Source organism: Heptranchias perlo, chromosome 12 (genome assembly GCF_035084215.1).
Source record: "Heptranchias perlo isolate sHepPer1 chromosome 12, sHepPer1.hap1, whole genome shotgun sequence".
NCBI lineage: Eukaryota > Metazoa > Chordata > Chondrichthyes > Hexanchiformes > Hexanchidae > Heptranchias > Heptranchias perlo.
The window spans coordinates 31166661-31193874 of record NC_090336.1 but is presented as its reverse complement, the minus strand read 5'-3'; the positions used below and the strand labels follow the sequence as shown (position 1 = coordinate 31193874).

Sequence of the window (27214 nt, the reverse complement as noted above, 5' to 3'; positions counted from 1 at the left end):
TCATATGTTGAGCTGGCTCAGTGCCTATATTGAAGAAGAAAAATATATTTCATGTCTGCCTAGTAGGGCAGTGAGAGGACTGATTGGGAGAAAGCAGGAGAGTGACTTTTGATCGTGTGGCCTAACAAGCGATTCGTGCTCCTGCCTCTTCAGATGAACAAGTCCACATTACCTATTCAGACAAAAGTGACAGGCCGGCCACTACACTACTCTGCTTCTCATCTCACACAATGGGCAAAACACTGGAAAGCTTCTGATCAAATGAATCGGTCTTTTCAAGACAAGCAGGTTGTCTAAATCAAAGCTGAACAGAGTGAACTGCACATTATTAAACAAGAGAAAAAAATGAAACTGAGTGATATTAAATCAGTTTGAATTGCTCTAGGGAGCTGCAGACTGACAGTCAAGAAAGCTCAGGCAAATCTTGCATAGAGTTTTATTGCTGCGATTCTTATTTTGTTTTGTTGAAGAGAAAAGACATGCATGTATGACAGATATTTCTTTACCTAAGGTAATGGTAGTTCCAGGATGGGGGGAGGGGAGGGGAGGGGGGTGCTGGAGTGGGCTGTTAAGGGGAGGGCTGATCACAATGCATGTGAAGTAAGGGGAGCAATCCTGCTCCTCCTGGCTCCACATAAAGAGGTTTTTTTTTTAAAATTCTCAAACTGGGGGCCGCTGAAAAATCCAGGGCAGTGCAGGCCCAACACCTGCCTTGTTCAACAGGAACTAATTTTGAAAAGGAGTCCTTCAACAGGCTTTAGGCCCTCATTAGCATAGTCAAGGGGTTTCATGCCTAAAAAATGGGCTCCACGAATTTAGCAGATTGTTTGCAGGCCGTCCCACTGCTAAATTGGTATACTTTGTGCCCATTTTATGCACGAAAAAGATGCTCAATCTAATGGATATTCTTTGCCAAATTAGACACACAGATTTATTGGCAATTGAAAGCAACATTAAATTTTCTTATGCTGTTTAGATTGGTCTATCTATTTTTCTCCTGTGCCACTCCTGAGAGAAAGTCTCTCTATAAACAAAGCACTTGTTACTTCAGTGTCATACTTGAGTGGTGTTCCACTTTTATGTGAAAGTGTATCAAACTACAAATGAATTGCAGACCTATTATCATTGCATTTCAAAGTAGTGCATTGTATGCTTTGAAATGTTTCTGAGAGACGTGATAAGGCATTATATAAATGCAAGCAATTCTTGCTACAGCAAGTTGGAGAATCTTTCATACTAAGATCATCCATTCACAAATAAACTTTTAAGAAGTGGCTCGGCTATTATCAGTTTCAAAAGTTTTCCCTGAACCGTTGGTATTTATGATACAGTGTGCAATGTGCAACGTCATACTGATTTTGAAGACCTATGAACCCATATACCATCATAAAGCACATATTGACTGTCATCTGCCATAAAAATCTGAAGCGTTTATATTAGTGACGTAAAAGGTGATTTTTTTTACAAATAGGCTAGGTAAAGTTCTATTATCTCAGTGTATGCTTCACCTGAGGGATATCGTACCTGAGTGACGCTGTATGTTTCAAGCAAATAAATAGGATATGATATTTATTGGAATTCAATAAGTTAAGATTATATTTTCCACACACAAACTAATGTAGTTTAAGATTTAAAACTAACAACACACTTTTTTAACATATTGAGAAATCCAGGTGAAGGACCAACGCCCATAAGTGCACGACACTACTATGGTGGAAAAAAGTGGACGAGAAGATGAGGTAAATCAAGTACTAGTGATTAAATGACACAAGTTTGAGTTTCAAAAAGCTGTGGATTGTAAGAGAAAGGAAACACTGAGAAACATGAGGAATTCCATAGTTTTGAGGACCCGAGGAACAATGAGTCAGAGTTGAAGATGGTGCAATAAGTCCAGATTTCAAATTTCAACATTGTGAGGAGGCACAGAGGAGGACAAATGTGAAGGATGTTTAGGAGGAACAAGGGAGCAAAGCTCAGAGGAGTAATGACCATAGTAGTATCAACAAAATAATGATCAGAAAGATTGCAATGAAGAGAAAGAGAGGACAGGTTTTTTCTTGTGTCCTGTCCAGGAGTGTGAGAGAAGTGTTAGAAGAGCCTTCCTAGATATGGGAGTAGTTTTCAAGTCTTCGACAGATCAATAGTCTTTCTGCTTCCTGCCAGTGAGATCAATGACTGTACAAACAACACTGGGCAGGTACATCTTTTCTAAATTACACAACAGCATCGCACTCACATTTTTAAATCTAATGTACTACCCATAAACTTGATACTCAAACACCTCTTTTTATTTGTTCTCAGAATGTGGGCGATGCTAGCAAGGCCTCATTTTTTGCCTATCCCCTTTATCGTAAAAAGGTGGTGGGCCGCCTTCTTGAACCACTGCCATCCTTGTGGTGATGGTACCCCCACAATTGTGTTAGGTAATGAATTCCAAATACTGACCCAACTTCTGTTACTTTAGATTTTTTGTTCAGTTGTATTTGTGTGATTGTGACTAAATTAAAATTAATTTTGCCTCAAAAGGCAATATAGGAACATAGGAACAGGAGTAGGCCATTCAGCCCCTCGAGCCCGCTCCACCATTTGATAAGATCATGGCTGATCTGTGATCTAACTCCATATACCTGTCTTTGGCCCATATTCCTTAATACCTTTGGTTGGCAAAAAGCTATCTATAGGCAGAATATAGAAAGTACAGAGGTGAAATGAAAAAGGAAATAAGAGGGGCAAAGAGAGAGTATGAGAATAGACTGGTGGCGAACATATAAGGGAATCCAAAAGTCTTCCTCAGGCATATAAATAGTAAATGGGTAGTAAGAGGAGGGGTGGGGCCAATTAGGGACCAAAAAGGAGATCTATGCATGGAGGTAGAGGGCATGGCTGAGGTACTAAATGAGTACTTTGCATCTGTCTTTACCAAGGAAGAAGATACTGCCAAAGTCACAGTAAAAGAGGAGGTAGTTGAGATACTGGATGGACGAAAAATTGATAAAGAGGAAGTACTAGAAAGACTGGCTGTACTTAAAGTAGATAAGTCACCGGGTCCGGAAGGGATGCATCCTAGGTTGCTGAGGGAGGTAAGGGAGGAAATTGCAGAGATGCTGGCCATAATCATCCAATCCTCCTTAGATATGGGGGTGGTGCCAGAGAACTGGAGAATTGCAAATGCTACATCCTTGTTCCAAAAAAGGGTGTAAGGATAAACCCGGCAACTGCAGGCCAGTCAGTTTAACCTCGGTGGTGGGGAAGCTTTTAGAAATGATAATCTGGGACAAAATTAACAGTCACTTGGACAAGTGTGGATTAATAAAGGAAAGCCAGCATGGATTTGCTAAAGGCAAATTGTGTTTAACTAACTTGATTGAGTTTTTTGATGAGGTAACAGAGAGGGTTGATGAGAGCAATGCGATTGATGTGGTGTATATGGACTTTCAAAAGGCGTTTGATAAAGTGCCACAGAATAGGCCTGTCAGCAAAATTGAAGCCCATGGAATAAAAGGGGCAGTGGCAACATGGATACAAAATTGGCTAAGTGACAGGAAACAGAGAGTAGTGATGAAAGGTTATTTTTTGGACTGGAGGAAGGTGTACAGTGGTGTTCCCCAGGGGTCGGTACTAGGATCACTGCTTTTTTTGATATATTGTAAACAATTTTACAACACCAAGTTATAGTCCAACGATTTTATTTGAAATTTACAAGCTTTCGGAGGCTTCCTCCTTCCTCAGGTAAATGTCAAAATAAATGTATTTTTGCTATACATTAATGACTTGGACTTGGGTGTACAGGCACAATTTCAAAATTTGCAGATGACACAAAACTTGGAAATGTAGTAAACAGTGAAGAGGATAGTAATAGAATTCAAGAGGACATAGACAAGCTGGTGGAATGGGCGGACACATGGCAGATGAAATTTAACGCAGAGAAGTGCGAAGTGATCATTTTGGCAGGAAGAATGAGGAGAGGCAATATAAACTAAATGGTGCAATTCTAAAGGGGGTGCAGGAACAGAGAGACCTGGGGGTAGATGTGCACAAATCTTTGAAGAACATAAGAACATAAGAACATAAGAAATTGGAGCAGGAGTAGGCCAATCGGCCCCTCGAGCCTGCTCCGCCATTCAATAAGATCATGGCTGATCTGATCCCAACCACAAATCTAAAGAACACAAGAAGTCGGAGCAGGACCCGGCCACATAGCCCCTGGGCCCTCTCCGCCACCCACAGGGCATTGACCGATCCGAACTCAGCTTCATGTCCAATTTCCTGCCCGCTCCCCATAACCCCTAATTCCCTTTACTTCTAGGAAACTGTCTATTTCTGTTTTAAATTTATCTAATGATGTAGCTTCCACAGCTTCCTGGGGCAGCAAATTCCACAGACCTACCACCCTCTGAGTGAAGAAGTTTCTCCTCATCTCAGTTTTGAAAGAGTAGCCCCTTATTCTAAGATTATGCCCCCTAGTTCTAGTTTCACCCATCTTTGGGAACATCCTTACTGCATCCACCCGATCAAGACCCTTCACAATCTTATATGTTTCAATAAGATCGCCTCTCATTCTTCTGAACTCCAATGAGTAGAGTCCCAATCTACTCAACAGTGGCAAGACAGGTTGAGAACGCGGTTAAAAAAGCATACGGGATCCTGGGCTTTATAAATAGAGGCATAGAGTACAAAAGCAAGGAAGTTATGTTGAACCTTTATAAAACAGCTGAAGTCCAATTTTGGGCACCGCACTTTAGGAAGGATGTGAAGGCCTTAGAGAGAGTGCAGAAAAGATTTACTAGAATGGTTCTTGGGATGATGAACTTCAGATTCATGGATAGACTGGAGAAGTTGGGTTGTTCTCCTTAGAGCAGAGAAGGTTAAGAGGAGATTTGATAGAAGTGTTCAAAATCATGAAGGGTTTAGGTAAAGTAAATAAAGAGAAATTGGCGGAAGGGTCAAGAACCAAAGGGCACAGAGTTAAGGTGATTGGCAAAAGAACCAAAGGCATCATGAGAAAAAACTTTTTTGCGCAGCGAGTAGTTATTATCTGGACTGTGCTGCCTGAAAGGGTGGTGGAAGCAGATTCAATTGTGGCTTTCAAAAAGTAATTGGATAAATACTTGAAGGGAAAAAGTTGCAGGCCTACAGGCAAAGAGTGGGTGAATGGGACTAACTGGATTGCTCTTACAAAGAGCCGGCATGGGCTCGATAGGCTGAATGGCCTTCTTCTTTGCTGTAACCATTCTATGATTCTATGAAATAATAAAGAAGCAGAATTAAGGAAAAACATGCCTTGCAATCATAAAGTGCAGTAATTCGAAAAGTATGGGGATTATATTGGATGACCCGAAAACGAGGGCTGGGATCGCGGTGCGCGATTTGGTTGAGATGCAAGCAGCACATAACATTCGTGCTGCCTAATGATTTAAACTATTGCTGCGTGCGGCCAGCACTACCTGTGCTTGTATGGCTGCATGCATCAGCAGGGGACCCCGATATCGGGAGTGGCTAGCACTACTTGAAGACAGCCTGCACCTCTTAAAGGGGAGGCGCACTGTGGCTGCAGGAAGTGGTGGAAGTCAATTGTGAAGTGAATCTGTGCTGCAATATATTGAAGAATGGCTGCGCCTGTGAGACAGCGTGCACCAAAATTCTCGATGATGCACTAAGGGCCCTGGTGGAAAAGGTGGACAGAAGGAGGGGCATCCTATACCTGCAGGGAGGCAAGAGACCCTCCATACATATGCTCAAGAGGCAGTGGGAGGAAGTAGCGGACGAGGTCAATGCCAAGAGCACAGTTCCGAGAACATAGACGCGGTGCAGGAAGAAGTTCAATAATTTGACATGAATGGTCAAGGCGAGCGAGTTCAACTGTCAAGTGGCATCTCCTACCAACTGCACCAATAGCCTCATCCACTGCTCCATGCACTATACCCCCCATCACCCACCTACCAACCGATTCTTTCAATTAATACGCAAGATGCTGCATCTCACCCTCACACATTACCACTGTTGCAAGCTGCACACCCACAACTCACAGGTCTCATGCACACTGGCAGCTATTCACCCATGACAGCCATATCACCCAAACGTCTTGCAGGACACTCGCTGACACACTTCCCTCTTTCTTGCAGGAGAAGGTGGCGCATAACCGGAGGCAGCAAGTGGCAGTGGCTCCTTGGAACATGAACCTACTGTCCACTCTCAGGATGACAGCATTCCTGCTCCCACCCCTACCCCTCCACCAGTGCCCCTGTTGTTGCCTGTCAGCCAGCCCACCCACTCCCTGTAGAGTATTGAAACTTGATCCAAGTATAGGAAACTCCCCAAAGACACATACAATTGCACTAGCAGCCAGAATAAATAATCCAGCAGCTCCTGCATGATCCCTTCAAATAGCGCTGGTGGGAAGTCCTTCATGCCCTTTAAGTCATGTTCAGCTGCACGAGGTTAAGACAGTGCGTTGGATGGAGTGTGGAGTTCCAAAATAATAGTGGTCCCTTTAAATCAGCGTTGCACTGATTCGCGTCATAATCTCCCTACTCTACATGCTGCCGGCGTTTGTTAGGTGCGCGCGCGTAACTACATTTACCAAGATGGCGCACTGCGCACCGCACGTCGGAAGTGTGCATGCGTATCTCAGACACCATTTTCAGGGCTTAGGGGTCCACGTAGCGCCCACAAAACGGTTGCTACATGGCACAATTTCGCCCCCTATGTGTTTTAAGGGTTCTTTTAAATTGATTCCCTATCAGTGAATGTATCAGGAGGGAGGACTAATGCACTGGAGAGTTGTCAAAGGAGTCTGCTGCATTTTATTTAAAATAAAAATGATTTCAATGAATGTAAATTTCAGGGAACAATGCATGAAATGACGACAGAGCAGGGCAGAGAGCAAGGGAGTGAAATACGCTTCAAATGGAGGACGAGAAAAAATGTCTCTGATTTTTTGAGAGGCGGCACCGTTTCAGATTTTATACTTCCTGCACCAAACAGAGATTGAAGGCATACGGAAACTTTACACTGTTGCAAACACAGTCTAACCCCTTGTTGAACACAATACTGTCTCGAATCTTTTAAGTGAGGTTAATATGATCATTGGGGTAGATCTTTCTTTTCAAAACCCGATTATAGTGTGAATTCAGAGAGAAAAGAACAAGTTGCAATAAAACACAAGTTATTGCCATTTCATTTCTTTTGGGGCCAATTTAGACTGACAGAGCTGGTTTATCAAAAGCTAAGGAGCAGACAAAACTCTAGCACCTGTACACGGTACTTTGCTGAGATAGGTTAGCCTGTAACAGCGCAGCAAATGGAAATCTTCACACTGCTGTATTATTTCACTGATTTCCACAATTCCTCCCCCATCCCCTACAATGTTTCCTCCTCTTCTTGTGAAGGCCCTGACACATGCTGGAGTATGACTCACCACTCTATGATACCTTGCCTAAATGGTCATTATTTATGTCTGCATCGAAACAGTGAGTGTTCACAGGCTATTCGACCATTGAGACGATCACAGCCGATGCTATCTAGCACTAGGCAGTTCTGATGAAAGGTCATCGACCTGAAAGGTTAACTCTGTTCCTTTCTCCACAGAAAAGCCTGACCTGCTGAGAGTTTCCAGCATTTTCTGTTTTTATTTCAGTACTATCTACACCTGCCTGTTCTGGCAGGAGTTATTGAATACAGATTGAGAACATGAATCCAGGCTGATATTTTCCCTCCCTACCCCACCAACACCAAGACCAATTGTAATGCCCCTATAGGTCCCCTGAAAAAGCTTGGCTAAAGGCAGCACAGACTTGGGATTGAAACTGGAACTTTCCTGGTTCAGCTACACAATGGGGAGCGAATTTACCAACTAAGCCACTGTGGCACCTCTACAAGTACATCATTTCCCTTTAAAATACAGACATGTTTAAAAGTTACAGATGATGAATTTATAAAACTTTGTGATTTGGTACTTCATTTGTTTGGCGTCAGAACATCTGATGTCTTTTTTTTAAATTCAGAATTATCAGGCTTTACACACATACATACATGTAATATATATACCTATGTACATATATACATTATTGTACACGGGAAGTTAAGTAAAGCATGGTTAGAGATCAGGGTATAATTGGAACAGGGTGCACAGACATAACTCAGTTCCCATTTTAAGGTTCTAAATTCTTTCCTTATATTTATATTTCCATTATAAATTCCTATGTCCACCTTTATAATGAAAACTGTCTATGTAAACTCATCATGCTGTAATGGCATCTTCTCCCCACTGGCAGCATTGCATGTGCCTCCACTAGACGGAGGGTATAATCACAGCATGAAAAATTTACATAGATATTTCCATTACAAATGTGGGTGTTAGAATTTACAATTGGAAAAGTTAACAGGAATTCTACCTAGATGTAAGATTTCTTTTCATTATATAATATATGTAGGACGCAACTTAATTTTTGAAGTGCATTGAAAAGAATGAAATTGATGTAACCTAACAGCAAAACAATACCAAAGAAAACCCTTCTATTGTACAGTATCACAGTGAATCAGCAATGCTTGTTAAAGCTGTTGTGTCACCAACTCTACTTTATTGCTTCAAATGCAATAAGCATGTAGAGAAAGCTATGCTGTATCATAGTAACATGCCACTAGAATTTGGTTTTAGACTTATGTGGAAAGTCTACTCTCTTCACTTTTCCCTCCTTCCCTGCTGAAGGTACTGACTCATTCTGGAATAGTTTCATGGGTGCTGGCAGCTCTTTGGTACTTTCTCAAATGGCCATTCTTTATGCATGAGCCTAGGTGGTAAGTGTTGGCAGGCTACTTGACTGAGGACATCACTGTCAAACCCAATCCTGTCCTCACCACACATTCACATGTGCATTTTCCAACACTGCATAGCAATCATAAGTGGGAACTTTGACTGACTTTTTTTCACCCTAGCTCAGGGGCAATGGGGCTAATTACGGCATTACTGCCAAGCCCTAGATGAGCTCATACAACTCAGCACAGATCAGGGATTGAAGCTGGGGCCTTCCTAGCCTGAATGACTCAGTTCCACATTGGGCAGTTTCTTAGAAAGCCATTCCGAACAGCTCAAATGATGTGATTTTCCAGTTGTAATCTTTTTAAAACTGTGGACAAAGGATGAGTAGGCCATGGATTGCCCTCCTCTTTAAAATCAACAGGGAAAGACCTTTGATGTACCCTCCTTTCCTCATACTTTGAAAATAGCATCACTAGTAATTAAAAAGAAGAAAAAAACTGAGAAGGCCAACGAGGGATGCATGGCTGCCGGCTGTGGTATATGATTCTATACCACGTGAACCAGAGCACTGCTTGTTGGTTACATTGGTCGTGTTCGCGAGTGCTATAGAAGTCATGTTCCACAGCTGGCAGCCATCTGTTCTATTTATACCATGAGTCTTTTTTTATTGTGGGTCGAGAGACTCATCTGTGGTATATGATTTTTCAACCACAGTTCCACGGGTTAGAACCATGGTCTAATAAAGTTGTATAATTTAAAAGTTTTCTCTTAAAGGTGCAGATCGCATCCAAAAGGGATTCAGTTTAATGTTGCTCTACATCATTGTAAAGTTCAAAATCATATACAGCATTATATAAATCAGGAGGAAGGGGTGGGGGGAGGGGTCGTTTCTTTTCAGGCAATTTCTACTTTGGAGTGAATCTGAATTTAACCCAGGAAGGCTTATGCAAAAAGCTCCAAGTGATGATCACCATATTTTTGATAGCATTTATTTTACCAATTGCTTTACTTGTGTTTTAAAAAACTACCCAATTCCAAAAGATTTATTTTCAAACTTGTACTATTTTTGAGAGCCTAGTCTCACATTATTCATTAACAATGATCAGATCGTCCAACTACAAAGAGGAAATTCTCACATAGAGGCCAAAAATGTTCAAGAAGAATTTTGAAACTAAGGTTGTAGTCAAACCAATTATCCAATTAACAACTGAACTGTATGACTACCAATAAAAAATGATGGTTGATGTGCCTGAGCATCAAACAGCAGTAAAATCCAATCCATCCCCTTCAGAATCTCCTTATAGAAACACATCAAATTCACTCTACAGTTAAACCTCCAGCTACTATATGTGGTCTGATTGAATTATACTCTCTTCAGACAGTCTTCAGGCTGTGGACTTTGATCGTATCTGCATCCAAATCAAATCTGGCGCAGTTTGATGAAGGGAGCCTTCAATTACGAGGACCAAGTACAACACAACAGGATTGTGCGCGATCAATACTCAGGAACCTCCATCAATGGTTTCCCCTCACATTGTCACATTGTGACGTTCATGTGGCAGGATATGGCATCACTCCCCGTGTAATGTCACCCGTAACTGGCCTTGTTTCCATTGGAAATAGTGTATTGGATTCACTAGAACTAAAATCTCTTTCAGTGACAGTGTTAAGACTGGCAAACTCGCCCAAAAACCGGCCTTGGACCATATTTGAACCCCTCATGGGGATCAGTGAATACAAGTGGGTGATTCAACATTGCAGTCAGCATTTGGTGCTTTTTGATTGAGTTATCAGCAATGAAAAAATGCTACCACATTGAATACCTAATGATAAAATAGACAAAGATGATAACTACTACAATGGAGAGGGAGGGATTGGAGTCTAGAGTAAAATCAACATCAATAAATATGGGCTATGAAACAAAAATCAACTAGGACATCCTCCAGCTTGGTGGGAAATCTACTGAACAATAGAGAGTAACAATAATTAGAATGTTAAAACCTATTACCCCCTTTATACTTGATTGATCATCAGTAGATTCACAATTAGGCAAAAGCATCCACTTCCCTGGCATTTCTCTACAATCAGAACAGTTGTCTTTTTTTAGTTTATCCAAAATGTAAGTACTGCAAATTAAGCCTAGTTAAAATGCAAACAGTTTGTAAAAATAACAACATATGGATTTAAAGACAGCATCTGAACTGTCTACAACATCAGCCAGAGAATTCAGAGTCATCAGTTCCTAAGCCAACGTGACTGGCAATTCCTGCAGGCTTGAGCAAGCTACAGCACTGCATATGGTGAAGTATAGGGACAGTTCAACTACAGTACCTCAGGGCAGTGCCGGAGTCAATGGGCCAGATTTTCTGTCAAAATAACGGTGAGACTAATGACGCTTGCTGTTATTTATGCGGAAATGGTACAGCAATTTCAGGCGAGGGGCAGATGCGCAGTTAAATGCAAATATCCAAAGATTTCTATCTGAGTTGCGCCATTCCGCCATTAGCTTCGCAAAAACGGCATTTCGCTGTCTGCCTCACATTTGACATGCCTTGAATGGCATACAGTTGCTGTATTTTTGCGCTAGATATAAACTATACTCGCCACAGAAAGTTAAGTCTCATCATTACAAGCGTAAGTACCCTTTAACGACGTGATAATTGTTAATTGCTTCCAATCAACCTCTTTGGTATTGAAATTAACTATTACAATGAAGGAAATATTCCTTCAGGCATTAATTGTTCTTGGAGTTTTTAAAAATGTCAAATTTAAAATGTTTTAACTTTTCCTTTCTGTCTCCTTTCTCTTAATTCAATCTTTCTTTCCCTCTCTTTATTTATCTTTCTGTACCTGATTTGACATTGAATTCACCCCCTTTAGTTCACCCTTCTACTCAGTTTATTCCTGTGTTTATTTCCCAATCCTTAAAACTCATTTGTTAAGAAGATAACTTGTTGGTTGCCTGTTCACTCAGGTCCCAGATGCCCTGTTTCCCTCACTGCCCCATTATCAGCTCGCAATTCTAGCAAATGTTTTGAGCTGAAGGGTGTAGGGACAAGTCTAGCTAACGGCAGAGGCTGTTCAATGCCCTGCCACAGTAAAATCTGGCCTAATGTTTCCAATTGTTTTCTTTTCCCTGCAGTATTATTGTAACCTTTGTCCACAGTAGAAGTTTCTGCAAAACAGAATTCAATCCAGATTATTTCAGCTATAAAATGTTCTTCCCTCCCCTCCATCACCACCACTAACCAGGAGCAAGGAATATCAATTTATGCAATGAAAAAGACTCACCAAGGGCAGTGGGACATCTTGTGGAGCTGCAGATAATCTCCCCAATATTGAAAGCAGTTTTCTCGCCACATTACAGCACTTTGTTGGGTGCTGCTCTGCCTCTCTAATTATAAGCGTTTATCCCTAAGCTCCACTTTCTCTATTTTAAGTACACAATATCTACTTGGAAGCTCTCAAATTGCTCAGAGCACTGCGAGTGTTGACACTGTAAGGTCTCAGGCTCAATTCTTGAACTGTGCTAAGTTAGCCAGGCTGTCTGTGCAGGTGCTATAATTGGCCTCAATGTGGCCAGGCTAAGTGAGGAACAGGGGTTGCATTGTGCTCATTGAATGGAAAATGAATTTTACACACTAAATGGATGATTCTACGTTGCGCTCAAAACTTGGTGCTATTTGGCTGAGTCATCAGCAATGAAAAAATGCTAGCATTTTATCTAATGAGAAAATAGACAAAGTTGAGAATGACTACACCGGAGAGAGGTATTGGAGTCTAGAGGTTCTTTTACTTCAGTTATGAAGGCCTATCTCCTGCATTAAACCTCTAGATTTCAGTCCCTCTCTCTATTGCAGTCTTTCAAGTGGTTATTGCTCTTCAAAACATTCTTCTCTTGTTCCTCCTAAGCTCTGTGCTATATATTTTTCCTCCTCCCTACATCCTGAATGTGCTGAAATAAAGACTCACCAATTGCACTGTCCTCTCCTCTAAACTCTTTCTTTCCTAGATCTCAAAACTATGGAACTTCTTACTTCACTTCCTCTTGCAATCTACCTTATCTTGCCATCCCCAAACATTACTTCTTGACTTACCTCTTAATGTCTCCTAATCTTTGGAACCTTGATGGTGCCCTGCACTATGTTTCTTAATTTTCACCTGCGTTTCTCAATTTAAAAAAATAACAGTCCATGGAACATACTATCATGCAGTGCAACATTGCTTTTATTCTATGGCCAGTATCATCTTGGAGAGGGACAATCAGATTCCATGGAACGCTGAGCATGCTGTGGCCCATTAGGTGATACCTCGCACGTGTATAAAATGGTTTTGTTGTTACTGGTGTGAAATATCGCCTTTGGGAACCGTGGAAGAAAAAACATCCACAACCTGCAGAAAATAAATAATGTCCTAAATGAGGACTGAGAACATCTTGATGTTTTTCCTGTAAAATATGGTAGCTTTAAAACTTAAACCTTATTTTCTTGGTTGTAATTGGGACAAGCTCCAGCTAGATCTCTCCTCATAAATAATGCATAAATGCTGTACAGTAAATACTGCACACAGTCCTTACTTACAGGATCTTCCTCCCCCTTTTTCTAGTAGCACTTTATCGCTAAGGTGACAATTCAAACTAATGGAGTGCTCTGGAGCCATTTTCATTCATTACTGTGGTCATAAGCACTTAAGGCTCTTTCAGACTCACTAAAGGTCCCAGTTACCAAAACAGCAGCGAATGGGAACTGCATCTCCCATTTACACAGACTGAATTCAGCTGATCCAGCTCTCCATCAGGGCAACTAAATAAGTGCATCAAGGTTTATCTTCCAAGGTTTTCTTTCCTTTAGAAAGAAATTGGATATAAAATGTTCTTAGAGTAGTGCACGATCAAATTACCAGCCACAATGACAATGACAGATCCAGTACTGTTTGCATCACTGTACCAAGTGCTGTCAGAAAAACGACAGCAAGGTGCAAGTAAGTGGAAAGGCACACTTGCAACATCAAGATGGTGAGCTTGTTGAAGGAGCCATAGCCTTGTACTCCTCTTACTGCATTTTTGGTGAGGTAGGGAAAACAGGCAAACAAACAATTCTTTTTTTAAAAACTCTAACTGCCAAGGCTCCCCTGTTGCATCAGTGGTAAAAGTCACTACTTGACTATTTGACTGAGCCAACCACAGAGACCAGAAGGTCCCAGGTTCAATTCTTAGCTTATGATGAATTAGTTGGATCTCAGCCAGGGTAGCAGTACAAGTGCTACAATTAGCTCAGAGCTCCTGAGCTGGGGAAGGGAAAATCAAGCAGAGTCCCCACCTGTGGGCTCAACACTAGCATGATTCAGAGGAGACGAAAAAACACTGTCATATTGCCTGCTTTGTTACCGTTAGAATCGCTGGGCTCCCAACCCCCCAATGCCTCCAATTTAAAATACTTAAGAAAAGACATACTTGCTCTCGAGGCAGTACAAAGAAGGTTCACTCGGTTAATCCCGGGGATGAGGGGGCGGACATATGAGGAGAGGTTGAGTAGATTGGGACTCTACTCATTGGAGTTCAGAAGAATGAGAGGCGATCTTATTGAAACAAATAAGATTGTGAAGGGGCTTGATCGGGTGGATGCGGTAAGGATGTTCCCAAGGATGGGTGAAACTAGAACTAGGGGGCATAATCTTAGAATAAGGGGCTGCTCTTTCAAAACTGAGATGAGGAGAAACTTCTTCACTCAGAGGGTAGTAGGTCTGTGGAATTTGCTGCCCCAGGAAGCTGTGGAAGCTACATCATTAAATAAATTTAAAACAGAAATCAACAGTTTCCTAGAAGTAAAGGGAATTAGGGGTTACGGGGAGCGGGCAGGAAATTGGACATGAATTTAGATTTGAGGTTAGGATCAGATCAGCCATGATCTTATTGAATGGCGGAGCAGGCTCGAGGGGCCGATTGGCCTACTCCTGCTCCTATTTCTTATGTTCTTATGTTCTAAAATTCACATCCTGTGTTGAAATCCCTCTACGGACTCGCCCCTCCCTATCTCTGTAACATCCTCCGGCGTTACAACCTCTCTGAACTCCCCATTCTTCTGCCCCTGGCTTCTTGCACAACTCCCCCTCTCCCTTCAGCCCATCATTGGCAGCCGTGCCTTCAATCGCCTAGGCTCCACACTCTGGAATTCTCCCCCTAAGCCCTTCCTCCTTCCTCTCTACCCTTAAGACCCTCCTTAAAAGCCACTTTTTTGACCAAGCTTTTGGTCACCCCTCCTAATATCTCCTTCTTTGGCTCAGTGTCCCTTTTATTTTTCTTACACCTTCGTGGAGTGCTTTGGGACATTTCTTAGGAGTGATGTATAAGTTGTTGTTGTATAGTAACGATTTTGTACAGCAGTGTGCCTTTAACAATATGATGCATATTTTCTGGCTATAAAATATGTTTACTGGTGTGAAAATGCTCTTACCCAAGGCAACCAATTAATCACAGTGCATGGGATCAATATATACCTTCTTTTAGCCAAAAAAATGACAGGAAGCATGATAGTGACAATAACAGTGTCTTACTCCAACATGATATAGTTTTCCTCCGAGAATAATTTAAGATGAACCATTTTACAATAAAATCACTATAAAGTCAGTCAGCCACTTTTTCCAGTTACTGCTTCAGACCTACAGCTTGGAGAAGACTCAGATTAGATTGCTTCTTCAGAGGGAGCAACAATCGTCTGCTTTTGACAGTCATGAAAACACAATCATAATAACGCGTGCACAGGAATTGTGTGTGAAGAGAGTGACAATGGTAATTAATACTACAAGGTCCAAAATGAATGGGGCTGGTCAACAAGAACATCAGTTCAATTCTGCAGGCTCCTACACAGTAAGTTTCTAGTCTTGTCTGTCCCATCGGAAATGAGGCACCAAGCAGAGGGAAAACACTGAGCAAGTCACCTTGGCCTGCTTGCTCAAGAGTGGCATTAGCAGAGACCTTGAAGCATAACTTCTGACCTGCTCTCTAAGTTGGAGAATCATTGAGACATGGGGGAACCCAAACATTGTGAAATGGAGTGGAGATGCCGGTGATGGACTGGGGTGGACAAATGTAAGGAATCTTACAACACCAGGTTATAGTCCAACAGTTTTATTTGAAAATCACAAGCTTTCGGAGGCTTTCTCCTTCGTCAGGTGAGTGTGGGATTCCATGAAGGTTACCGCACATATAGTCAGAGAACAATGCCTGGTGATTACAGATAATCTTTCCGACTGCCCGTTGTCAAGGCAATCAAAGTGTTCAGACAGAGAGGCATTACATACAGGACTACTGAATATACAAATGGTCAGGACCCAAAGACAGAGAGATAAAGAGAGAGAGAAACATCCGAAAGGAAGAGACAGAGAGAGAATGACCAGTTGTATTAAAAACAGATATATTTTTTCGCTGGTGGGGTTACGTGTAGCGTGACATGAACCCAAGATCCCGGTTGAGTGGCGGCCTTCGAGACACACGACAACGCAAAATCGTCGAGCAGAAATTGATAGCCAAGTTCCACACCCATGAGGACAGCCTCAACCGGGATCTTGGGTTCATGTCATGCTACACGTAACCCCACCAACAAAAAAAGAGTTATCTGTTTTTAATACAACTGGTCATTCTCTCTCTGTCTCTTCCTTTCGGATGTTTCTCTCTCTCTCTCTCTCTCTGTCTTTGGGTCCTGACTGTTTGTATATTCAGTAGTCCTGTATGTAATGTCTCTCTGTCTGAACACTTTGATTGCCTTGACAACAGGCAGTCAGAAAGATTATCTGTAATCACCAGGCATTGTTCTCTGACTATAAATGCGGTAACCTTCATGGAATCCCACACTCACCTGACGAAGGAGAAAGCCTCCGAAAGCTTGTGATTTTCAAATAAAACTGTTGGACTATAACCTGGTGTTGTAAGATTCCTTACAATTGTGAAATGGAGTGGAGGGATTTTAAAAACTGGAGCAGCTAATAAAAAGAATCAGGACTTTATAGCCAAGTGAGCATAAACAGGAAGTGGTATTAAATGGAGTGACACTAAGCAGTAAATGTCCATTTAATGTTAACCCTTACCCTTCTGAATCAATTAGAACTCCATACATTAGCACTGGTTGGTTGTCTGCTGGAATGCTGCAGCCATCTTGATCAGGTATTGCTTGGGGCAATGAGGTGGTGTATATCCTCTCATAAGCTTTTGCATCGTACACTATTCTGACACGAGACACAGATGCAACCACACCTTAGTACAGGTGACTACAGAATTGATTTTTGCAGTCTGATCGACAGTTTTGCTTTCTCTTTCAATTCTTTTTCTCTTTTTCTCCTGTTCAGCTTCAACACACTGGGGTAGATTTTCAGCCTCAATGCCCGAGCAGTAATCTGGCAGGGCAGATAGCATGCCTTTTATAGAACCCACCTTATTTTCATTCCAGATTACTGGCCAAACGGTGAAGATGAAAATCTACCCGACAATCTCTCAAAGTGGCACCAGCCTTCGTCAATTGAATTCTGGCACCTGACTTGGTGTGTAGAAGGCTGCTCAAATGATTCCACTGTTTTTTTTAGATTCCTTTCCAATGTGTCCTTACAATGTGTAAACTGTCCTCTATGGAAATGTTTGCCCTCTTTCACCTGGTAAATGAAGGTAATCTTGGGCAGCCTGTCATCAAACCATCTCAGCTGAGCCTTGATCAGCATGATCCCTGGCTAGCCAGCATGAGCCAGGATCTCAATGTTGCAGTCTTGCTGTGCCAGCTTGCTCATCACAGTGCTATGGAGGTGAGAGTTTTCAAAGTCTTTGATGTGGTGTCTATAAGCTGTCCAAGTTGGATAGCTATAGAGAAGAGGTGACCAGCCATTGCGTTAAACACTTTAATCTTGGATCTTGATTTTCAGTCCATGTTCATCCCACACATTTTTCTTCAGGCAACTAAAGTAGAGCAGATCGTCCTCACTTGATGAAACATTTCTTCATCTGATGATGGTGATCTGCCCAGGGAGGTAAACTACTGGACTGAACCCAGTTGTGTTTCCTCAATGAACAATGATGGTTGTGTTCTAGGTTCTGACTGGAATATAGCCTCAATCTTCTTCAGACTGATGGATACTGTAGTTCTTGGCTGCGAGCGCAAAATGATTCATTTTGGTCTGAAAGTCTAAAACATTTACAGCACAGAACACGATCGTTTAACTAGTTACACTTGTGCTGGCTCTCTGAAAGAGCGATCCATTTAGTTCCATTGCTCTGCTTTTTCTCCATACCCTTTTATTTTTTATTTCTATTAAGGATACTGCTTTTGCCACTGTTTCTGGTAGGGCATTTCACATCCTATCAACCCTCTGCGTAAAAAAATTCTCCTAACCTCTCTGTTTGCTTTTTTAGTGGTGATCTTAAATGTATGACCTCAATGTATGATTTAGCTACCAATGGAAATAGTTTTACCCAATTTACCTTATCAAAACCCCTCATGACTTTGAACACCTCTAACAAATCTACTCAGCCTTCTCCTTTTAGTGAAAAGAGCCCCAGTTTCTCTAGACCCTCCTCATAATTAAAGCTTCTCATTGCTGGTAAGATCCAGGTAAATTTCCTGTACCCTCTCCATGGCCTTGATATCCTATGTAAAGTAGAGTGCCCAAAACTGGACACAATATTCTAACTGCAGCCTAACCAATGGTTTGTATAGGTTTAGTATTTCCTCTTTGATTTTGCATTCTATGATTCTGTTTATAAAACCTAGGATCCCATATTTATTTTTTATAAATTTATCAACATGTCCTCCCACTTTAGTAGTTTTATGTATCTGAACCCCATAGTCTCTTTGCTTCTCTACTTTAAAAAAAAGGTTTTACCATTTAGTCTTTATAACCTCCCTTTACACTTCCTCCCAAAATGGAACACTTCACGTTTCTCAGCCTTAAGTTTTATCCAGCATCCGTCTGCACAATCTACTGACCTGCCTATGTTCTCCTGAAGGTGCTTTCAGTCTCTTCACAGTTAACCATGCCCCCTATTTTTGCACTATCTGCAAATTTTGATAAAGTGCCCCCTATATCCAAGTCCAGGTCATTTATATATCTTGAGAGGAGCAACAATCCATTTGTGGGCCACCGTTATCTGCAAACAAATGTTCTAAAAAAATGGGTTCTTTCATTTTGGTCTTTACTTGGTCTGAATAAGTTGAACAGTTTTCTATCTGCTCCAATTGGATGTAGACTTCCTCCCAGAGGTTTGATATGACTTCCTAAAGCATGGCGGAGATGATGAGGCCAAATGGGATTAGGAACAAAACATAGCCTTGTTTGATTCCATTGATGATGATAATCACTTATCCCATCTCACAGCTACTCAATCACATTGATAAGCTTGTCAGCCAAACTTGGCTAGGAGCTTTTGCAGTCCCAATCTGCTAATGCTACCAAAAGTTTGTGTCAGGTAGATGAGGACCACAGACAGGTCCCTCCTTTGCTCTTTACATTTCTCCTGAAATTAGCTTGCAATGAAAATCATGCCCAATGTTTTTCTTGAAACAAATTCTGCACTGGGTTTCAAGAAGAATATTGTCTGTGATGGTCCACAGAATCCAGGCAAGGACCTTCCAACAATAGGCAGGAAGAAGATATCACACTGGTCTCCACATTTAAAATAGTCTTTCTCAGGTTTGTACTGTGTGGCAACAAATGTATCCTTCAACTCTGCTGGAACCACTTCTTCATAACAAATCAGCTCGAAGATTCTGAAGTGGTATTTTGTAATGGCTGAACTCGCAAGCTTGTTTATTTCAGTTGTAAAGCCATTTGAGTCTTGTGTCTTGCCATTCTGGTTGATAGTATGATATTATTGCTGATATTATTGTCTTGTGTACTTTGTTGAAAAAGATGGGGGGGGGTTTCAGACAGTTTGCGCTGGTCTGGAATTCTGACTATAGACATATGCCTGAAGTCTACTGAGGAGCTCGATGAAATGCTTAATTTATTGGCATAGTAGATGACAATTGATCAGTATATGATCAATTGTACTCCTGAAAGGATTATTGGTACATACACAATCTGCCATGCATTATATACATTTTTGGGTTGTACTGTCTTTCTATGACTGCATTTCTTCCACTTTCTTTTCCCATCACAAGTTGTTCATTTCTGTCAGTTTAGTCTGTGGTTTGTTTTTGATCTTTGTAAACTATTGTTTCTTTGTGGATGATTTTTTTTGTCATTTATCTAGCTAAGGAGGGCAGTACATTTCTCATCAAGAGTTTGAATCTTTACCTCGTTTCATCAAACCAGTCCTGGTGATGATGATTGGTATAGCCTACAATTTTGGTTAAAATTTTGTAGACAGCCTCCTTGAATTTTTCCCATTCAGCTTCCACTCCAGAGATCACTCCTGATTTGACTTAATGCCTCTCTGACTGTCTCTGAGAAATCATGATGGGAGGGAGGGGTGATTTTAGCTGACTCATATCCAGCTTTTTCATTTTTTTCTTTGAGGCTGTCGACAATTATGATGGCTGATTAAGTGACGGTGTATCCAACAGTCACCTCCACACTTGGCACGGGTACTGTGTATATCTTGTATGTCACTATGTCCTGTATTGCTATGGAGATGCTAGTGCATTGAATTGGGTGCATCCAAATGGTTTTCTATTTATCAGCCTGGCATAATAAAGTGAAAGCCATCACCAGCTGATAATCAGCACATTTGGGCAGCAGGATCAGATTGTTACTTAATCCTACTCCCTGCTTGCCGATGACCGCCCTCTGCAATTTGTGATCCTGGCCTATGAGGGCATTAAAGTCTCCAAGAAGGACGAGTTTGTTCTCTTTCAGAACAAAGACGATAGTCTGATCCAGGAGCTTGTAGAATTTCTCCTTACTGTCAGCAGCACTTGGTAGGCACTTAGGTGTCAGCAATTTTAATTTGATGCCTGGATATTATGGGAAGTTTCATCACCATGAAATGAGCCATGATTCTCTCGAGCAGTGTTTCCAATCTAGTCCCAAGTTTGGAACAAGGTTGAACACAAATGGCAATCCCAATGCCAAGTCACACATATCCTCTGCTGCCTTACCTTTACAAGGAAGACATATTCACATTGGGGAAGTGACCTTTGTCAGTGGTTCTGGTTTTTACTTTGGACAGTGATGTTAATCTTGCACCAAGCAGGTTTTCTAACCAGTATCACAGTCTGCCTCTCTGAGTAGTCAGAGGCCTGCTAACCTAATCATCAGGATCTGAACATTCCATGATACGATACAAAGTGACTTCATTTTTCATTTCTTTCAACTGCTTGGGAGATAAGCAACTGGGGGAAATTTCGAGGGCATCTTTTCTAACCTCTCTCAGGATGAGCAGTGAATTCCTAAAATTGATAACAATATTTGGTAACACTCTAAATGTCCAAATAGCCCTTCCTAAAAAGGGCTATTTGGACATTTAGAGTGTTACCAAATATTGTTATCAATGCAACAACAGAGTTTCCAATGTCCTGGGCCACCAATGTACTGGTTTACAATTAAAGCTGGCAACATCATCCATATTGCTTCACTGCTAGTCCATCATCACAGGACTAGCTCCAAACTAGTTGCATGCCATTATTAGACTGAAGAAGAGGAGCACAAGAGACATTAGCATTATAAATGGAGTGACTGGCCGATAAATATGTATGGAGCATCAAAATGCCTCACTCAGCAAATGTTTTAATAAGTGTATATATAATTTTTAATTAATAGCATACGATTAATACATTTTATGAATTTTAAAGCACTTTGTACAGGGACTTGGTGATGCCTTTTTATCTATAGAGCTAGCCAGGTTTATCAATTTTAAGGGTCCTATGTGAATTAAATCTGGACTGCTTCAAACAAATTCTTAATGTTACAAGTCCACAACATTCTGGTCTAATAACGAGTCAATCTAAGAAGCTTTATGGTGCAACGTGTTACACCAGTGATGTACAAAATGCTATTTTTGGTTTGGGGCTGAGGTGCATTGTTGGGCTGTGTAGACGGACATTTACTCTGCATGTGATCTAGGAGTACTTGCAGCTGATATTGGGCAAAATGGCACATTCTCCTGCACTCACTTTGTTGAATATGAAATTCATTCAAAACATTGAAAAACAAAATTAAAATATAGCTTGTATCTCACTTGCTCTGAAGCACCAGTGATAATAACATAAGAATATAAGAAACAGGAGCAGGAGTAGGCCACATGGCCCCTCGAGCCTGCTCCGCCATTCAATCAGATCATGGCTGATCTTCGACCTCAACTCCACTTTCCTGTCCGATCCCCATCCCTTGATTCCTCTAGAGTCCAGAAATCTGTCTATCTCAGCCTTGAATATATTCAACGACTCAGCATCCATAGCCCTCTGGGGTAGAGATTTCCAAAGATTCACAACCCTCTGAGTGAAGAAATTCCTCCTCATCTCAGCCTTAAATGGTCGACCCCTTACCCGTTATCCTGCGACAATGCCCCCTAGTTCTAGACTCTCCAGCCATGGGAAACAACCTCTCAGCGTCTACCCTGTCAAGCCCCCTCATAATCTTATATGTTTCAATTAGATCACCTCTCAGTCTTCTAAACTCCAGAGAGTATAGGCCCATTCTACTCAACCTCGCCTCATAGGACAATACTCTCATCCGAGGAATTAATCTAGTGAACCTTCGCTGCACCGCCCTCTAAGGCAAGTATATTCTTCCTTAGATAAGGAGGCCAAAGCTGTACACAGTACTCCAGGTGAAGTCTCACCAAAGCTCTGTATAATTGTAGTAAGACTTCCTTACTTTTGTACTCCAACCCCCTTGCATAAAGACCAACATGCCATTTGCTTTCCGAATTGCTTGCTGTACCTGCATGCTAACTTTTTGTGTTTCTTGTACCGAGGACACCCAAGTCTCTCTGAACACCAACATTTAATAGTTTCTCACCATTTAAAAAATATTCTGTTTTTCTATTCTTCCTACCAAAGTGAATAACCTCACATTTCCCCACATTATACTCCATCTGCCATCTTCTTGCCCACTCACTTGATCTGTCTATATCCCTTTGCAGTCTCTTTGTGTCCTTCTCACAGCTTACTTTCCCACCTAGCTTTGTATTGTCAGCAATCTTGGATACATTACACTCAGTCTCTTCATCTAAGTCATTAATATAGATTGTAAACAGTTGAGGCCCAAGCACCGATCCTTGCGGCACCCCACTAGTTACAGCCTGCCAACCTGACAATGACCTGTTTAACCCTACTCTCTGTTTTCTGTCCTTTAACCAATCTTCTATCTGTGCTAATATGTTATCCCCAACCCCATGACCCCTTATCATGTGTAACAACCTTTTATGTGGTACCTTATTGAAAGCCTTTTGAAAATCCAAATATATGACATCCACTGGTTCCCTCTTATCGACCCTGCTGGTTACATCATCAAAAAACTCTAATAGGTTTGTCAAATATGATTTCCCTTTCATAAAACCATGCTGACTCTGCCTAATCATATAATGATTTTCTAAGTGCCCTTTTACCACTTCCTTAATAATGGATTCCAACATTTTCCCAACGACTGATTTGTTACACACACACATTTGTAAATAACAAGTTGCATACCTGAGCAGAAAAAGCATGCATGGAGGTTTTTAATTAAAGATATTCATTGTTCTTTACCAGACTGGATGGTCACAATTCCTCTCCTAAGAAGTACGCACCAAATATTCTTATAGCAAAATATTCTTGTTGTTAGCCAATGCGTAGGATGTTTTAATTAGACATTGAAAAGAACAATAAAAAGTCTCTTTTAATTTCCAAGAAAACAAGGCTAGAATTATAATCTAACAAGAGGTCTTTCATGTGGAGGTTGGAAAGGCCAGCTATTAAGTAAATATATATATCTCAGCTTGTCCTGCCTTCAACAGTGACTCATCATTTTCAAAATGTCTCATTTCAGGCATACCATGTCATAACCAACATCCAAAAGTACATTTACGATAAGGGACCGACTTATGGGAGGGGTTTGATTGAACTTCTCGTTTTCTAACCCAATTAGTCTTTGTTGTTTCTATTGTTTGTCAGTGTGAATAAGTGTAATGACTGAAGCCCTCATATCAAAGACATACTTAAAAGCTGGATGACGTGGTGTAACATCTCTTTTCCTGCCACAAAAACGCAAACCACAGATAAGAAGGGTCTTATTATCGTGATACCACCCCTTAAAATAAAGAAGAAGGAGTATGCTTTGTAACTCAGGTACAAGACAAGAAGAACATTGAATTGTTTTGTTTTTGGAAGTTAGATAGTGGGTTTTATTACACAATTTTAAGATACCAAGGAAAGAGATACTAGCTGAACTCTCTAATGGGCCTCAAAGTGCTGTTGCCATAGTGACCATCGGACAACTTTTTTAACCACTGCCAATTCTACAAATTTGTTTTGGCTGCCTACCCAACACATTTTTGTTAACCACGTGTGGAACTCAAGAGGAAAGCGTAGCCCATGCATACCGTCTTGTTCAGTCTTTGTCATTTCTTCGAGCTTCTTCTGTTTCAGTGTGTCCACCACGTCGGCTAAGCTTCCTTTGCGGCGCTCAGGTGTTCCAAAGGCTGCACCAGTCATCATGTCGCTGCGTTCGCGGGCCCCTTCGTCCGGCTTGTGTGGTGAGGTAGTTGCATTGCGGAAGGAGTATAGGGAGCAGACTTTGTTGTTCTCAGCATCCTATTAAAAAGAGGAAAAATATATATTGGCACAGTCGCAATCAGTATTGAAATGGAATAGTCAGGGGATCTTCCATTATGTCATTTTACAATGTTCCATTTCCCTCATCCCCCTTATTTTCTCATTCCCCTTCCCTTGCTGCTATCCTCAGCATAGAGGACCAAATGGTTCAGTAAAATGATACCTCCATGGACATCATTAGTCCCATTCCTTAATTACTTGTGTGGTGTTCAAAGGGATTTCAACGGGCAAGTTTTCCTTCCTTCCCATACAAAAGACTAACAGAAGATCTAGGAAACACATGATTCCAGATATCAGTTGAGATTGGGATTCAACACAGGTCTTTTTATCTGGAGTTGAACCCTTATGTTAGCTACCAAGTCAGGTATTGTGGTGTCTGGTTTGATTGGTTTTGTCACAAAGGCAGCACTGTAAGATGAAATCATAAATGTCTATCAGATATTTAGACATAAGAGAAACATCAAATTGGACATGCTGTCAACTATTATGATAAAAATTAAGATCAGTACAGCATTGACAATCTGCAATAGATTTAACAAACATATCTCGTAAAACCTATCAATTATCACATTTACTAATCACATCAAAGGTATCTAGGGTCAGATCATCATCACTGGAGCAATGTTTTTCCACTTTTACTCATTGAACCCAACATTGGACTCATGAAAATTTTGCATGAGAATCTGAAGGATGTCCAGTTTCAGACTTCTAGATCTAACATTGGGTTGGAAATACTGCAGTCAATCTTTCCTTCTGGCTTTCTTCACATGTAATAACTTAAGAAATCTTCCAACAGATTTCAAGCAAATTCAGCATGGTGAACAGATCAATAATTCAGGCAAATTTGTTGTTAGTTCAAAACCAGTGATGTTACCTATCACGCGAATATTGCTTGGGTGGAGGTTTTCATCCCCAAACTGCCCCATTCATAATGACTCTGTAATCACGGCTAGCTATGCTGACAGCAAGATCCTTTTATAATGACAACATACACAAATATCAGTAACATTCTCAGGGGTATGCAGTACTGATGGTTTCACCCCTAAAGCCTTGAATAAATTGATTTTGCAAACAAAATTAGTGCGATTCTCGCTACCTTAATACGACAAAAAGGTTGTGATAATATTTTTAGGACATCAGGTGAAAGAAGAAAAAACATTGGTAGTCAACAGGAGCAGGCTTTCTTTGTGGCAAGTTATAGTAAAGATCTTCTTTTAGATAAAACTGGAAGGTTAAATTTCTACAGTTCTGATATTTCCTCTGAGATTAACAACTTTTTCAGCACCCCCCTAAAGTGAGAACCAATCCCTATACATATGTTTCTGCTGGTATACCCACACAGAGATTGAAGCAATAGTGTTCTTTGACACTAAGACCAAGCCAAATGTTGCATCTTTCATGTGAGGTTAAAAGAAGTAACACAAGAAGTAGCAAGTGCAACCCAGTTCCACTATATGAAGTATGTTTAAGAATGGCAGCAAGTTACAGAGCAATTTGATGTATTACAAAACAGACTTTACTAATCATCAAAATAAAATCCCAAACTATTGATTTTGAATACATTTTGTTGGTTGGTTGTTTGTTTTGAGGCCTATTGAGATAGGAACTATGCAGAACTTTATTGTTCCCCTGTAGGCACACTCCTTGACGAGACCTGGCGATGATGTCGACAGAACGCATCTGTTCTCACTGCGTGTTTGCCTGCTGACATATGTGGAGCAGCCAGTTAACATAAGATTGTGCATTATAGCCAGGAGCTGGTTGAATAAAATGAGCCTGTAAGAGACATGAAAGAGGAAACTAAATTATTTCCATTGAAATTGATATTATGGTGTTAGACATGGCCCAGTGGGTAGCACTCTAGCCTTTGAGGCAGAAGGTTGTGGGTTCAACTCCCACTCCAGAGACCTGAGCACAAAATCTAGGCTGACACTTCACTGCAGTACTGAGGGAGTGCTGCCCCGTCGGAGGCACCATCTTTCGGATGGGACATTAAACCAAGGCCCCATCTGCCCTCTCAGGTGGGCTTTAAAGATCCCGTGGCACTATTTCGAATGAGCAGGGGAGTTCTCCCCGATGTCCTGGCCAATATTTATCCCTCAACCAACATCTCTAAACAACAGATTATCTTGTTATTATCACATTGTTGTTTGTGGGACCTTGCTGTGTGTAAATTGGCTGCCGCATTTCCTACATTACAACAGAAAGTACTTCATTGAGTATAAAGCATTTTGAGGTGCCCTGAAGTTGTGACAGGCATTATATAAATGCAAGTCTTTCTTTTTGAAATTACTTGCACCCCTTACATAAGAATTACCCTTTAGTGTTTTTACAGGACAATGAAGAAATATGGAAATCTTCTTTGAAAACAAATGTTAAAACTTCATACTCAAAAGTTTGAAGTGAACCATTCATCTAAACAGAGAAACTCATCTTTTCTGCTCATCTCACCATATTTGAAACAAACCTATTCCAATTACTGTGTAACATAAGCAGGGGAAATTCTAATCTTACTCCACTTGACAATATAATCCCAAAGACAATTGCAGCACGGTTGTCCTAGGGTTAATTGCACTTGCGATCCGCTAGCTCTCGTTCAGTACAAACAAGTGCTTCTTCAACTCAAGGCAGCGCACTTCCACATGTGTAATATTACTTAGTTAATTAGAAAGAGCTTATTTCTACCCAGATTGGTGTGGGTTTCTCTTCTACTACTGAGCACTCC

At 41.1% G+C, this 27214-nt stretch overlaps 1 protein-coding gene across 11 annotated transcripts in view; it reads right to left on the bottom strand.

Annotated features, from left to right (window-relative positions):
* The window catches only part of sox6 (SRY-box transcription factor 6), a 519057-nt gene that overhangs the window by 256429 nt on the left and 235414 nt on the right, over positions 1 to 27214 (bottom strand). For all 11 annotated transcript variants that reach the window (XM_067993894.1, XM_067993896.1, XM_067993891.1 and 8 more), the window contains one exon: positions 24258 to 24468. In XM_067993894.1, the coding sequence (XP_067849995.1) occupies positions 24258 to 24468 (211 nt within the window). The remainder of the gene's footprint in view (positions 1 to 24257; positions 24469 to 27214) is intronic.